The sequence below is a fragment of the Culicoides brevitarsis genome, chromosome 1 (genome assembly GCF_036172545.1).
Source record: "Culicoides brevitarsis isolate CSIRO-B50_1 chromosome 1, AGI_CSIRO_Cbre_v1, whole genome shotgun sequence".
Classification (NCBI taxonomy): Eukaryota; Metazoa; Arthropoda; class Insecta; order Diptera; family Ceratopogonidae; genus Culicoides; species Culicoides brevitarsis.
The window spans coordinates 3,120,538-3,136,970 of record NC_087085.1 but is presented as its reverse complement, the minus strand read 5'-3'; the positions used below and the strand labels follow the sequence as shown (position 1 = coordinate 3,136,970).

General features: G+C 20.1%; 1 protein-coding gene across 2 annotated transcripts in view; it reads left to right on the top strand.

The window, feature by feature from the left end:
• Nucleotides 1-16,433, top strand: part of LOC134837130 (lysine-specific demethylase 3A) — a 42,935-nt gene that overhangs the window by 16,736 nt on the left and 9,766 nt on the right. For both annotated transcript variants that reach the window (XM_063852461.1, XM_063852460.1), the window contains exon 2: nucleotides 16,099-16,270. In XM_063852461.1, coding sequence (XP_063708531.1) covers nucleotides 16,139-16,270 — 132 coding nt within the window. In that variant the 5' untranslated portion in view covers nucleotides 16,099-16,138. The remainder of the gene's footprint in view (nucleotides 1-16,098; nucleotides 16,271-16,433) is intronic.

Sequence of the window (16,433 nt, the reverse complement as noted above, 5' to 3'; positions counted from 1 at the left end):
GATTTAAAAATTTTGTTTTATTTAAAAATTTTTTTTTTTTAAATTAATAAATTTTTTTTCAATTAATTTTTTTTTTGAGATTTTGAATTTTATTTTATTAAAAGTTTAAAATAAATAATTAATTTTAAGTCAAATTTCGTGAATGTCAATTCAAAAATTTGCCGTTAAAAATTTTGAGAATCGCTTTCATGCTAATTCAAATAATTATTTTTAGAAAAATTCTAAAAGGAAATTTACTTTTAAAAACTGTAAAATTTTAAGTCAAATTTTGTATATCTCAAACTAAAAACTGACAGTTACAAAATTTGGAAATCGCCTTTTGCTCATTCAAATTTTTTAAGATTTGAAATATTTTTGTTTTTGTTGAAAAATTAATTAATTAATTAAATTATTAATCAATTAAGTTTTTTAAATAATTATTAGAAATTTAATTAATTTTTTAAATTTTAATTTAAATTTTATTTAGAGATATTAAATTTTATTTTATTTAAAATTTTTTTTTTCATAATTTTTTTTATGAGATCAAAATCTTAATTTTTTTAAATTATCAAAAATTAAAAGATTTTGAAAAATAAAAATTTGTAGATGTCAATTTAAAAATTTACCGTTAAAAAATTTGAAAATCGCATTTTTGCTAATTCAAGTTTATTTAAAGTGAGAATTAAACAAAAATATTTAATTTTAATTCATTTTAAATTTAAAAAAAAAAATTTGTAACATGAAAAACTTTTCCAAATCACTCCATCCTAATACTTACAATAAATTACACTACAAAGTCGTTTATTTTGAGTGATTATAGATCTGCTTCAAAGTCATTACCGTGAATAACCCTGACATTTTCGTTCATTCTACCAAAGTTTCTACCTACATGAATTCACAACTGAAGACAATACAATAATTTAACTTCCTAACATTTTGCCGCGTCGTCGTCGTTGTCTTCGTCGTCGACATCCCCGAAAAACAAAGCCTTTCCTCGTGTAGCGCATAAATTAATAATAACAACTTTCATGCTTTGCAAAGATTTTTCCTCCATCATCATGTCAGTAAACTCGCTTCTTCTTCTTGCTTATGTACAATTCGAGCCGAAGAAATGAGGCAACATACATAACAAAAATGGTCAATATACGATGTTGTCGTCTCTCTTCGCATTATTTTCAGCAAAGTAACTTTTTTTTGTTATTTCTTGCTCTCCTTTCGCACAACTTTGTCTGTGTTGTTGTTCTGGTTCTGCCATGCCATGATGACGAAGACGATAAAATTATGTAGAAAGAGGAGAGAGAGAAGAGAAAAAGTTGCCATCATCATCATTATCTTCTTTTGCCGGTTTTTCTCCATTTTTTTTATGTATTTTATTATGTTACGTCGTTATATAAATTAGTTACATATAAAAATATATATTGTGCAAAAAAAACTTGATTTTCGTAGGATGCGATATTTTATTATTATTATTATTCATGTCGAAGAAGAAAAAAAAATGGTGTGTGGATGGCATGGTGTGTAAATAAATATTAATATGAATATTCATGTTTATAACCAAAAAAATAAAAAAAAATAAATACGAGATAAATAGATTGAACGTTTTGCCGGTTAGGTTGTTGTTTGGTCATTTCCCATAAATTCAGACACACATTTTGATAAAACATTTCCTTTCCTTTATAAATAAATAATTTAATACTTTTTATATCTTTTTTTTTATTTTATAATGATGTTAACGAACCTGTTATATTTTTTTTATTCTCTTTTCTTTCTCTCGCTCGTAATTATTAACAATAACTGGTTTTATTGTGATTTTTTTTATGTACTTAATTTAAAAAGGTTCTCATTGGCAACAAAGTAAGAGAATTAATCGACTGCGGATCGTGATTCATCGAAAAAGATGTCGAAAGATGACATTTTATTAGAGAATCAGGTTTTTTTATTTTTTTTTTATGGAAGTGCGAGTAAAAATGGGAAATATTTATTTTTATTCCTTTTAAGGAAATTTATTAAAATTTATTTAAAAATTGATAATTGATTTTTCTTAATTAAGTGAAATTTATTTTTTTTTAAGTTTAAAAAATTTTTAATTTAAAAAAATCTTAAATATTAAGAAATTAAAATGAAAAGAAAAAAAATTATTATATTAAATTAATTTTATTGGATTTAAATAATTTTTTTTTTAGTTTTTAATTTAAATTAATTTTTAATAAAAAAATGAAATTTCAATTGTAATAAAAAATATTAATTTAATTTTTAAAAAATTTTTAAACTACTTAATTTTTTAATGAACAATTTTTTCAAAAAAAAAAATTAAAAATTTTCATTATTTTTTTTAAATCGAAAATTAATTTCTAAAAGAAAAATTTAAAAAAAAAAGTAAAATAAAAATTCTCATTATTTTTTTTCTTTAAAATATTATTTTATTCTAAATATTTAATGAAAATATTTATTTTTAATTAAAAAAATTAGAACTTAATTAATTTTTTGTAAGTTTTTAAATTTTGGATAAATTTTACTCTTTTTTTAGATTTTTCTAAATATTGAATTACAATGAAAAAAAAATTGAAAATTTTATTTTATTAAATAAAAAATTAATTTTTTTCTTATTTTTTTTTTAATTTAAATTAATTTTTGAATTTAAACAAATTTTTTATAAAAATATTAAGAAATTTTTATTAATTTTTTTGAATAATTTTTTCAAATCAAATAAATATTTTCATTAAAATTTTATTTATTCTTTTATTTTTTATTAATAAAAAATTTAAAAAAAATTTAATTAAATTATTTTTTTATTTTAATAAATTTAATTTATTTCATTAATTTAATTAAAATATATTCTATTGAATTCCAATGAAATCTATAAAAAAATCAAAGACACACGAGTATAAAAATAAACATTTTTCCAAGAAGCAAAAGGACATAAATATTCAAGGTTTTTAATTTCTCGAAACTAAAACCATATAAAATGCCTAAAATATTCAAGATAAATCCAGATTACAGCAGAAATAGCTCGAAACCGAACATCAAAGCATTTCTTGCTGCCTCTAACCACACAAAATGAATCATTTTTGCCGAAAGCTAGGTAAAAGTCATCAATATGTCTCCCATAAAAATCATCTGTTCAAAATCCGACGTCGCACAAAAGATTCCTGCATATAAAGATATAAATAATTTGCAATTTTATCTCATCACAAAGAGAGACTCTTGCAAAATTTCGGAATACTTGCACATAATAACAATAATAATAATCATGATAGAGACCGAGCGAGATGATTTACTCTGTTTGAACATGTGTGCCATGAATTTTACCTACACACGAGTAAATGGAGCACAATCTCTGAAACGTCATGGCTGGCACACGGAATAAAATATATTGCAAGTAATAAAACATGACATGTTTAAGGTTACACACGTCTATCAGGCATTAATAATTTCTCTCTCTCTCTCTCTCTCTTTCGCTCTGCATCGTCGCCCGTTCTGAACTTTTAATGTGCCTGGCATCGTACGCAAAACAAAATTAATAATAGAGAAAAGGCAAATTATTTAACAAAGTATTAGTCAGACTGCTGCTTTGGAGAATGTCTCGCTCGTTCCTCATACAGAAACTGATTTAAATAAACATGAGATTACATTATGAATGCGTGTAACGTTATAATATAGTAATAACGAGCTTTGTATAATTAAAGACATTTTAAAAGGAAATTGAGCGCGAGGTACTTTTATCGATTGATAAAGACCTCATTCCAACACTCGAAATGGAATTTTTTCGATAAACTCAAGTTTTTATGTGATTTTTATTGAATTTAAAGTATTTTTAAAAATTTTTAGTCAATAGATGGCGCGTTATTTTTTTAAATGAAGTCTTTAAGGCTTTTTGAAATGTTTTTAAAAAAATTTTTAGAATTTAACAAAATTTTTTTTTGAACCTTAATTTAAATTATTTATAATTTTTGAAGTTTTTTCTAAAGTTATTAAAATTTCAAACTTTGAACTAAAATGTATAAAATAAGAAATTAATTATAAACTCAATTTTACTATGAAAAATTCTAAAATAATTATAAAAAAATTTAAGAAATAAGAAAAAAAAATTATTTGAACAAATTTTTAGTAAAAATTCGCAAAAATTTTAAACTAACTTTTTGTTTTATACTTTTTGGTTTAAAATTTGATAAATTAAAAAAAAATAAAATTTTAAATTATTTTTTTGAGAACATATAAGAAATAATAAATTTTTTTTTTTTAATTTACCCTTGAAAATTTATTTTAAAAAATTTAAAACAAATTTTTATAATTTTAAAGCGCCATCTAGTTTCTTTAAGTTCATTTATTAAGTTCTTAAATGATTTAAAAATTTTTGAACAATTTGACTTCAGACTCAAATTTTTTTTTAATTTCTAAAAAAATATTTTAAAATATTCCATGAGATTTTAAAATCTATGAAATATATATTTTTTTTTTAAATTAAAGCGCCATCTGTTGACTAAATATTTTTATTTTTTTTTAAAAATAAAAAAAAATTAAAATATAAAGTAAAATAAAAATCTTATTTTTTACTTTTTTGTATTTTTTGTCAAAAAAAAAATATTTTTTTTATAAATTTTTAAAAATATAAAAAAAATTAAAGCGCCATCTATTGACTAAATATTTTTATTTTATTAAAAAAATGAAAAAAAAAATTAAAATTAAAAAAAATCTTTTTATTATTTAAAAATCTTATTTTTTACTTTTTAGTACTTTTTTCAATAATTTTTTTTTAATTTCATGAATTTATAAAATATTTTTTTTTATCACTTCACACGTTTCTATCTATCTAAAACTCAAAATTGTTAATTAACAACACACTTATTAACACGTTCAACCATTGATAATAATTTTTTAATCGTGACTTCTGGAAATTCCATTCTCTAAAAAATAAAATATAAAAGAATTAAAGTTCGAAAAAAAACCTTAGAAGTATTCTCTTTGTGAAATGCGGAAAAAAATCGGCTTACACGAAAAAATACTTTTTTTTTGTGGAAGGTTACGACTACATATGTACAAGCAAGTCTACTTAGAACGTACACAAAAAAAAAAGCGAAAATAAATAAAATAACCCCCCAGTACAGCAGCGATAAGCTCAATACGAAATTCACAGAGAGATTTTTTTATTTCGTATTTTGTGGTTCCCTCGTTTTCTTTGCCTTGCTTTACTTTTACAGACAACAACCACAGCGCTCGAACATAGGCAACAACATAACAAATGTGTTATGTCTGATATGTTGTAGGCGCAATTGTTGTTGTTGTTGTTCTTTTTCGTTCCGAATTTTCTGTGTAGCGTGCAAAAAGGTTGAAATATAATTTTTTGCCAAATACGAAAAAAAAACTCATGTGTGGCATATGCCTCTATGACGCTACGTTGAACGAGTGAAAAGAAGAAATAAGAGTATAAAATCATTTTAACAGGCACATCATGTGTCTACCCATCTATTTTATATATAAACATTTTCCGTACGACGAAAAAAAAAACATTTAGTCAGCGGAGAAGATTCTACCTCTTATTTTCCGTCGTCGTCGTTTTTGTCGTGTAGCCGAGAAGAGAATGAGTTTTCTGTGCTAAAATATACATAACATTATAAAATGGTAATAACTTTGCGAAAAAGAAGAATAGGTACGACATCGAGCAGTGTTCCTCAAGTCGCAAGAAGCATCAAAAATTGTTTATATTTTATTTATTAAAGAGAATCTTATCATGATGTTAATTTATTTCTCGGAAATGGGGCTCTTTGTTTTGAATTTGGGACTGTGTTTTGTTATTTTTATTGTTTCCACGAAATTCGAGTGATGAATAAGATGTTAATTCGTCAGTGCCCCAAGAAATCGTTGTTCAGATAATTTATTTTGATTATTTAGTTCGCATCGATGTTCGTCGAGTACATGGATATAATTAAATAAAATGTCAGGAATCCAAAAAGGAAAAGTGCCCCGAAAATGATTGATTTTTCTACACAGAAATAACCTTTTTTTGTTCATTAGTCTTTGATCGGGGTTAGGTACAAAAATGTTGGGATCAATGACAGAAAATCGATATTTTGGTATTTAATTTTTATTTGGGTGTGTTTGTGTAGTTTTTGACAGTTTGAAGAAGAAATTTGTTAAAATTAATTTTTTGCATTTTTAAAAATTTAAATTTTGAAAATTTTATTTAAAAATATTTTTTTTTTTTAATTTTTTATTAAATAAAAAATATTATTTAAAATATTTTTAGAAAAAATTAAAAAATATTAAAAAAAATTTAAATTGCATAAAAATGAATTTATTGATATTTTTAATAAATTTATAAATATTTAAAAAAATAAAATCTCGATATAAATTTTTTTAGAACTTATTTAACTGAATTTTTTATATTTTATTTTAAAACTATAATTTTTCAATAGATTTTTTTTTAAATTCTACATTTAATTTCATTTCTATAATTTTATAATTCTTTATTTTAAAAAATATTTAATAAATTTTTTTAAGTTAATTTTTAGATGAATTTAATATTTAAATATTTTATTTATTTTTAACAAAATATTAAAATAAAAAAAATATTTTAAAAAATATTAAATAATTAAAAAATTAAACGATTTTAAAAATAATTAAATTTTTTAATTTAATAAAAATAAATAATTAATTTTTTAAAATAATAAAAAAAAATATTTTTTAAAAATTAAAATTTAATTAAATTAATAAAAAAAATATTTATTAAAAAAATAATTTTAATAAAAAATAATAAGTAATATTTAAAATTTAATAATTAATTAAAAATAAAAAAAAAAAAATTATTAAAAAAAATTTTTATTTATAATTTTAAAATAATAATTATTTTAAAATAAATTTTATTATTCAAAATAATTATTTTAAAAATAATAAAAAAAAATCCTATTTAAAAAATCTTCAAAATTTTCAATCCCTCATAAAAAAAATAAATAAATAAAATAATAAAAAAGCAATAAATTGAACATCTCTGTCCGGTTACACTCTCTTTTTATTCCTTTTTTCCTGCACTTTGTACACAGAGAATATTTTTTCCTGTGCTCTGCTATTCTTCTTGCTGCTATTATTATTATTTCTCCCATACAACTTTCATGAATGCATGCATTTAAATTGAATGTTCGTGATGTTCGAGCAAAACGCTTATGTACTTGCGCTGCACACAACTGGGAGAGTAAATAAATAGGTAGCTGCTATGTGCCGCAATTGCAATATAATAGGGGGTCATATGGAAGGGAAATTAATTGATTCGTTTGAACAAGTAGGTTGATTTCGTCTGTGTCTCTCTCTCCGTGTGTGCCGAGTTTAATGATGCCGGTTCGCTTTAAATAAATGCATTTTGTGTGTCTCTTTTGTTTTTTTTTATTATTTTTTTTTTTATTGCGTTATGTGCCTTTGACATAGTTTGAATTGTTCCATGCACATTTTTATGTTTTTTTTTTCGCTCCGATGATGGTTTCCTGGATGAATGCCTAACAAAACTGGATTCAATGGAAATTTTTTTTTGTTGTTGCGTGATGCAAGCAAGATACCTGGAAATAAATAATATTAAAAAATACTTTTCAATGACGTTTCATCTTGCTTTCAGTCGCTTGCGGCGCGCTCGCTTGCATTCCTGCCTGCCCGTGAGCCATTTTTAATGAAAGCCACACATTCCTCGAAAAATTTATTAAAATTCTCGTTTTAAAGCAAAAAAAAAATTGTTAATTAGGGTTGGGCACCGGCAACACCAACATAACCATTAAATTATGCTTTGCGAACAAAAAAAAATAACAAAATTCGCAACTTCAATATAAAATCGTATTATTATTGTAAAAAGTTACACACACACACTCATGTAACTTTTTTTTTATTTATTTACCTTTTTGTACGACGTTGATGATGATATATACCTTTGGCACGCACCCACGCTCCTCTATATGTGGGAAATTTTACATATACAAGTTATGTACTTTTATTTTTGTCGCTCCTCTGTAGACAGACACCCGACTGCGAAATTATTCAAATAATAAGAGTACATTTAGACACATTGTCTGATGATAGCGTGATGCAAATAGAATTATAATTTAATTATTTTTTTTTTAATTTTTGGGAATTTTCCATAAATTTATTTATTTATTTAATAAAAAAAATTAAACAAATAAATAAATAAAAAAATTGTTATCGCGATGTTTCAATTTATTATGACTGCGAAAGAGGTTATCAAGATAATAATAATTTAAAAGTTGTTGCACGCTGATAAACAATTTCTAGGGCAAATTAGTCATTGGAAGACCTTCATGCAAAATGTGTAATAAAAAAACCATTTTTATTGTAATTGTACAAATTTGATTTAGAATACATTATTAACATTAACATTCAATTATAATAATAGACCGCAAAAGTAACCTTGAAAGGTTAATTTTTATTAGAACAGACTTTTTTGTTTGTTTGTGCGTCGTTTCACACTTAATTAATGATTAAATGATGAAATACATGTATAGTTTTATTGATGTAATTTAATTTGATTAATTAAATAATTATTTATTTATTGATTTAATTAATTTTATTAAAGAAAAAAATATTAAATTTATTTTAATTTTAATAATAAATTTTTAAATAGTTTTTAAAAGATTTTTATAATTTTTATTAATTATTTATTAATTGAATTTTATTTTATTTCATAGATTTTAATTAAAAATAATAAAAACTACGAAAATAAATTAAATAAAATAAAATAAAAATTAATAAAAATAAAAAAAAATATATATTATGAATATTTTTTATCATATAATTTATAAAATTCTATATTTTATAATTTTCATTATTCATTTTTTTTTCATTTTTTTTTATTAATTAAAATTAAGGAATTCATTTGAATCAAAAATAAAATTTATGAAAAATTTAATTTATTAAATTATAATTTTTTATTAAAATAATAAATTAAACTAAAAATTAATTAAATTAAAAAAAAAAATAAATTAAAAATTAAGAATTATATTTATTTTAATTAAATTTAAAATAAATTTTCTACTTAAAAGTTATTTTAATTTAATTTTTATAATAATTTAATTTTTCATTATTTAAATTTTGTTTTTGATTTGAATTAATTCCTTAATTAAAATTATTAAAAAAAAATAAAATTTTTAAATAATAAAATTAATGTTTTAAAAATTAATAAAAATTAAAAAATATAGAGTTTTATAAATTACATGATGAAAAAAAAATATTAATCATATATAATTTTTTATTTTTATTTTTTTATTATTAATTTATTTATTAAATTATATATTTTTATTCAAATAATAAAAAAAACTTTAGTTTTGAATTTTATCAATTTTTAAATTAAAATCAAACTAAATTTCTAATTAAAAATTTTAAATTATTTTTTTTTTTTAAAATATTTTTTTTAAGTAATTTTTGAATAATTTAAATTAATTAAATAAAATTTTAAGCTTAATAAAGCATTTTTTAAAAATTATTATATTTAAAAAAATATATATTTTTTTTACAAAATTCTCAATAAATCCATTATTTACATCAAATAAATTACAAAAAAAAATAAAATTTAAAAAATACACCACACTCATAAACAACATACTTGACTTATTATTCATCAAAATAATAATAATAATAATAAATAAATAACATGCATCATCATTTATTGTTTGTATGTTGTTGTTTATTATTATTAAATCCCTTTTTCTTTCTGCGTATAAATAAATATTTTTATTAAATATTATTAAACTCGTTACCGTACAAACAATCATCATTCCGTTAAAATTGAGATCAAGTTTCAGCTCTGAAAAAAAAAACAGATAACAATAATAAATAATGAACAAAAAAATAAATGATAAAGATTGTTTCAATTTAATACTTACTCATAAAAAAAAGACTCGTCGCCATACAGAAAGTGTAATAAATAATTTGTACGGATTTAATTTTGAAGAAAAAAATAAAAGAAAAAGGCAATAATAAGTTAATCTGGAACAAAAACATGCCTAACCACTTTGTATTCGTGTGCGCATAAATATCATTAAATACACAAAAGTACGAAGAATAACAAAAAAAAACTTAACTGCAGTCACTGACCTATTATTATTACGTTTTTTTTTCTTCTTTCTATATTTATATATGATGTATATAAATTTGTATTTCGGTACAACGTGTAAAAAAAATGTACATAGAGTGTAAAAAAACAATAATATAACATTTACTAAACATTCGTACATAACATAATAGTTTTGGTTACGTTACAACAATTTTCTGTCATTCACACAGACGACACGGTATATAAATAACATTGAATTTTTTGTAGTTTCTTTCTCGCTATTTACTTTGTGTGTTGTTGTTGTTGATGTTAATTATCATTATTATTGCTATTGTCATTCCCATTGTCGTTGTCTGATGACTAAAAAAAGTGAAATAAATTACCGATAATAAAATATTTTTACGCTACGTCGCGATCGAGTAAAAAAATTCATAATATTCAAAAAAAAAATAATAATAATAAAAATTGACGACGACGATCGACGAACAACAACCAGAATACAGGCGAGATTACGTATGCATGTCAATTATATTTATTTATTTATTCAAATTGATTTGTTAAATATGCGCAAGACACGAATGTCGTTTTATATCGTCGTCGTCGGCTGCTGTTGCCGCTAGAAACTTTGCAATACACGCAACGTTGCCGTCGTCGTCGACTCATAGATTGAAAAGTTGTTATGGATATTTTTTGCATATTGCAATCTCTCTCTCGAAACGACTTGGCAAAGTAACGTCAAGTAGTTTCCATGAGTTTGTACGTTTAATGGCTATTCCTAGTTTGGCCTACTTTAAAAAAGTTGAAATAATAATAATAATGAAATATAAAATAATAATTGAATTCGGAATTTTTTATTCTGAAATTTTTAAAATATTTTTTTAATTATTTTTTTTTATTTTTTTTTTAATTTAATTAAAATAATTAATTATTAAAATATTTTAATTTAATTTTTAAAAAATTAATTATTAAATAAATTAATATTTTTTTTATTTAAATTAATAATAATAATATTTGAATAAAATTAATTTTTGAATTAATTATTTTTTTATAAAATTAATAATTTTTTTTATTTTTATAATTTATTAAATTTTTTTTATTTATTTTTTATTAAAAATTATTTTTTTTTTCAATTTAATTTTTTTGATTTTTATAAAAAAATTAATTAAAATTTTATTGAATTTAATTTTTATTAAATTTAATTTTTTTATTCAATTGTTAAATTAAATATAATTTAAAAAATAATAATTTATTTTAAAATTTTTAAATTTAAATTAAATATTATTTATTAAATTAATAAATTATAAATAAAATAAAGAAATAATATTTTTTAAATAATTTATTAAATTATTAATTATTTAATTTAAAAAATTTTTTTTTTTTTATTAAAATATTATTTTTTTATTCCATTGTTAAATTAAATATAATTAAAAATTAACTTTTGTTTTATTTTTAAAGGAAATTTTTTGAATTGACATAAATGTCAAAAATAATTTTAAATTCGTAATTTTATAATTTTCTTAATCAAAAATTAATAAAATAAAATTTTTTTAAATATTTTTATCAATTATTTTTTTTTTTTAATTATTGAATTGCAATTTTTGCAAAAAAAAATATTAAAGAGGATAAAATTTCAAGCATATTTCGCTTATTTAAGCAAAATTTATATATTTTTTTTTATTTTTTGCATGATTCACTTTCATGCATATCTTGTGTAAGCGCGCAAGTCTAAAACTCTATTTTTTTATTGAAAAAGAATCGCATTGCTCATCAAAATACCTTCATTCCTTGTAATATTATTGTGCACTACTTAACTAGAAATAAAATATAAATAAATAAAAAAAATGCTAACACATCATATAATTCGAAAAATGTTAATTTACAATCCAATTGTGTGTGTGGATGGAAACAAACGTGAGTTTATTGAATTTAAATATAAATCTGTGCGCGAAACAAAAGTACTAAAAATAATACACAAATGTTTTATATAAACATATAGATATTGTTCAAATGTTGACCTTCTGCAGTATATTTTATGATTGCTGACAAGTGTAAATATATACTGTTCGTGAGAAATTAAACAAAATAATAAAATTAAATAAAAAAAAAGTGTAAACAGGGTGCAGGAAATGATTCAAATCGCATTAAAAATAATAATTAGCTTTGGAGGTCATGCTTAGAATGTTAAATAAAATAAAATAAAATCGATAAAAAAACTGCAACATAATAACAAACATTAAAAATTAATCATATTGTAACATTTTTTTTCTTCTATTGTTCACGCGCGCGTTTATTGACTTTTGTTTTCATGCTTACATGATTTGATTTATTCAGATAACATCGAAACTAATCAATTTTTAAAATTTAAAACTTGTCGAGAAATATTTTTTTTAATTGAATAAAGTTGGTATCCTTACCATTAGACAATATGGGAAAATTTAATTTTTTATTAAAAATTAAATAAATTTAATTAAATAAATTAATTTTAAAATATTAAATATAAAATAATTTTAATAAAATTATAAAACAATTATTCAAGAAAATAATAAAAATATATTTTTTTTTAATTTTTATTAATTTTAATTTATTTTTTTTTATTTAATTTTAATAATTTGAAAAAAAATACTAAATTTAAACAGAATTTATTTTTTTTTTTAATTTATTTAAAAAAAAATTTTTTTTCTTATTACGAAATTTTAAGAAAATAATAATTTTTAATTAATTGTTATTTTTTTATTCTTATAATTTTATCATAAAAAAATAATTAAGAAATTAAATGTCTGCTTTAATTTAATAATTTTATTTTTTTTAAAACAATTTTTATATTATTCTCAAAAAATAAAAAAAAATTTTGAATTATAATTTTTTATCTAAAAAATTAATTAAACACTTTTTATTTAAAATTATTTTCTGAAATTTTTCATTAAAAATAATTAAAAATTATTTTTTTTAATTATAATTTTTTTTTTAAATTAATTTTTATTTATTTAAAAAAATATAATAATATAAAAAATTGTATTAAAAAAATAATTTAATAATTTAATAAAAAAAATTAAAAAAATTTTTTTTATTTTTTTTTAATAAATATTTTCTCCAAAATTTAAAAAAAAATTATTTTAAATTAAATTAATTTTAATATAATAAAAATAATTAAAATAAATAATTTTAATTATTTAATAAAAAATACCAATTTAAATTATTTTATAATTTAATTTAAATCAAAGAAACGAACAAATAAAAAGAAGATAAACAAAAGATAATCTACAAAAAATTTCCACGAAAGCCATTTAAAACAACAATCGAATGAAGAATATAAAAAAAATCTAACTGCCTTATATAATCGCATTATAAATATTTTATTTGTGTTGTACTTTTTCTTTTAAATGTGTATCAATGATCGGACACGTTCATATCCACAAACCGTGTTAATAAGAAATAATAATAAAATAAAGCAAAGAAGAAGAAGAAGAAATTATAATACGAAAAAAGCACGTTGTACTGAAAACTGGATGAAGGCGGAGTGAATAATAATAAGCAATACAACATTATATATCTTCTTTTATTTATGTATTTACTTTACTTTATACACATTTCGTATGTACGACGCGTAATATTATTATTTTTATAATAGTTATAATATTATAATAAATGCCCAAGACAGTTAGAGAGAAAGATGATAAAGCAACGACGCGATATAAATAATATGTTTATTGCTTTTCTGGATATATTTCATGTTTATGTATTTTTTCTTCTTATACATAATACCCAAGTTATATTTATTTTCTCTTTTATTTTCATTCTTTTCTTGTTTTTTTTTTGCGTCGCGATTGTATAATGTTATAACATCAACAAACGTGTATTTATGCCTACTTGTTGTTGTTGTTGTTCAAAGGTAATGACAATGATTGGAAACCGGTTACACCACATAATTAAAAAAAAAAATAAACTCTCTATGACGACAAACGGTGTTCTTGTTCTGCGACATTATCATAATGTTATAAAAAAAAATTATAATTTACTTGTACAATGTGTCACGATGATTAGTCAATGGCGAAACATGCATATATAATTAGTACAATCTTCTTTCGGGGTCGTTAGACTTTTCTTGTGTGTTATTGTATTTTTATTATTATTATTTTTTTTTCGACTCGTACAGGTTTTGTGAGTGAATGTTGTTGGCGATTATTAAAAAAAATAAATTAAAATTTTATTCATGTTTGATACAAGTTGCCCGTTTCCTGTGTGAATATTCTTGTTCTTGTTGTTTTCTTGTTAAAATTTAATTTTTTTGATGAAAAATAGACAATTGTTATTTATTAAAATTCATTGATCATCATAATGAGGGTATTTTACATTTTTTTTTTAAATTTATTATTTTTAGACAATAGGATAATTTTAAATTTTTTTTAAAGTAATTTATTTTATTTCTCAAGAATTAATTTTTTATACAATAAATTAATTAAATTAAAAAAAATTTATTAAAATTAAAATAAATATTTAATAAAGAATTTAAAAAATAATTATTCAAAATTAAATAATCAAAATAATAATTAATTTTTTTAAATTTTTATTTAAATTTTTTTTAATTAGTTTTAAAAACGTTTTTAATATTAATTTTTATTATTTCTCATAAAATAATTTTTAAATAATTAATGATGTAAAATTAATTATTTTTATTTTTTTTCTTTAAAAATTAAATTATAATTATAAAAATAAGATATTTTTTTATTTATTTAAACAATTTAATATTTAAATAATTTTATAAAAAAATGTTTAATTAAAATTAATAATCATTTTTATTTTGAAGGATTTTTTAATTCGAGGCTAATTAAAAAAAATAAAATTTTAAATTAAAATTTAATTAATTAATAAAAAATTAAAAAAATAAAAAATTAATAAAAAATAAAATTTTATTTTTATTTATTTTAATAATTCAAAATTAAAAGAATTAAATTCAATAACTTAAAAAAAATATTTATAAAAAAAAAAATAAATTTTCAATATAAATTAATTAAAATTAAAATAAATTTTAAAATATGTAATAATAATTAAAATTTTTAACAAAGAAAATAATTAATTATTTTTTTTATAATTTTTTTTTTAAATTTTGATTTATTTTGATATTTAAAATTTATTTTAAAAAAAAATTTTTTTAAAATTTAAAAAATTAAATTATGAATATTTAACTTTGAACTATTTATTTTAAGTAAAAAAATAAATTCTAATAATAATTTTTTATTTTTAAATTTAATATAAAATTCTTCCTGTCTGAAAATTTTCCTCATTTCACACATTTCCTGTATTCTTAATAAAAAATCAATAAAAAAATTCAAAAATAATAAATCCATCGCCCCTGAAATAAAAATAAAATTTGGCACTAATTTCCAACAACAAGTACATTTTTTACTTTTTTTTTTGCATTATTATTATAAATTACATTGTAAAATATTTCTGCGAATTATGTCATAGTTTTTTTTTATGTCGGAATTTTAATTTTATTTTACACTCTTTTAAACAGTCAGTTGTCAATCTTTCAGTCAATAAAATAAATTGTGTATGTTGGCACGGCAGTAAAGTACGGCACACATGCAAAGTTGTTAGACCGACCATAAAAATTGCCTTTAAACGGATTTTTTTTGTATTTATTTGGCACACAGAAGCGTTACATGCAGCACGAAAAATGCATTTATTTAATTTTAAAATTATTGTTCGACACTTTCGTTTGAGGTCATGCGTGCGACGAGAAATGGAAACAGTAGCCGGCAGTATACTCATGACGTCGTCTAACTGTACAAGAAAGTAAATAAAAAAACGACCATGGCACAAGTGTAAATAAAGAGAGTGATGGATCATAAATTATAATGAAAAAAAAAATTGAAAGAATAACTAAAAAGGCAGAAAAAAAGTAATTCTATTGTTCAAGCAAGTTTCGAGCAAGCTGGAAAAAATACAATAGCGCGTCACTATTCCAATTTTATTATACTTTCAAATGATAAAAGAGGTGTCTTTGTTTACACCTACGACAAACTCGATTCTAGAAGAGTCTAATTTCAATTTTTTTTCTTGTTTTTTTTCTGTAGAAACCGACGACGACGCTCCTTTTCTTGAACTGAGTTAAGTATGGATAAGGATAGCGAGCGAGAGAGAAAGCACCAACAACAGCAGAATGAAAGACAACAAGAAATAGTCATAGCAACTGGAGGTTCTGTCGATGAGCATTTTGAAGAGTCGTTGAGGCGGGCAAAGGAAAAGGTAAGAAAAACATCCGAAGTTGGGTTGATATGATAAATCGTACATAAGCAATTTTAAATATTTTTTAATTCAATTTAAACTTAAATTTTTAAATTTATTTATTTTTTTTTTAATTTTTTCTCGTATTTATTTTAAAAAAATATAAAAATTAAAAAAAAAAAAC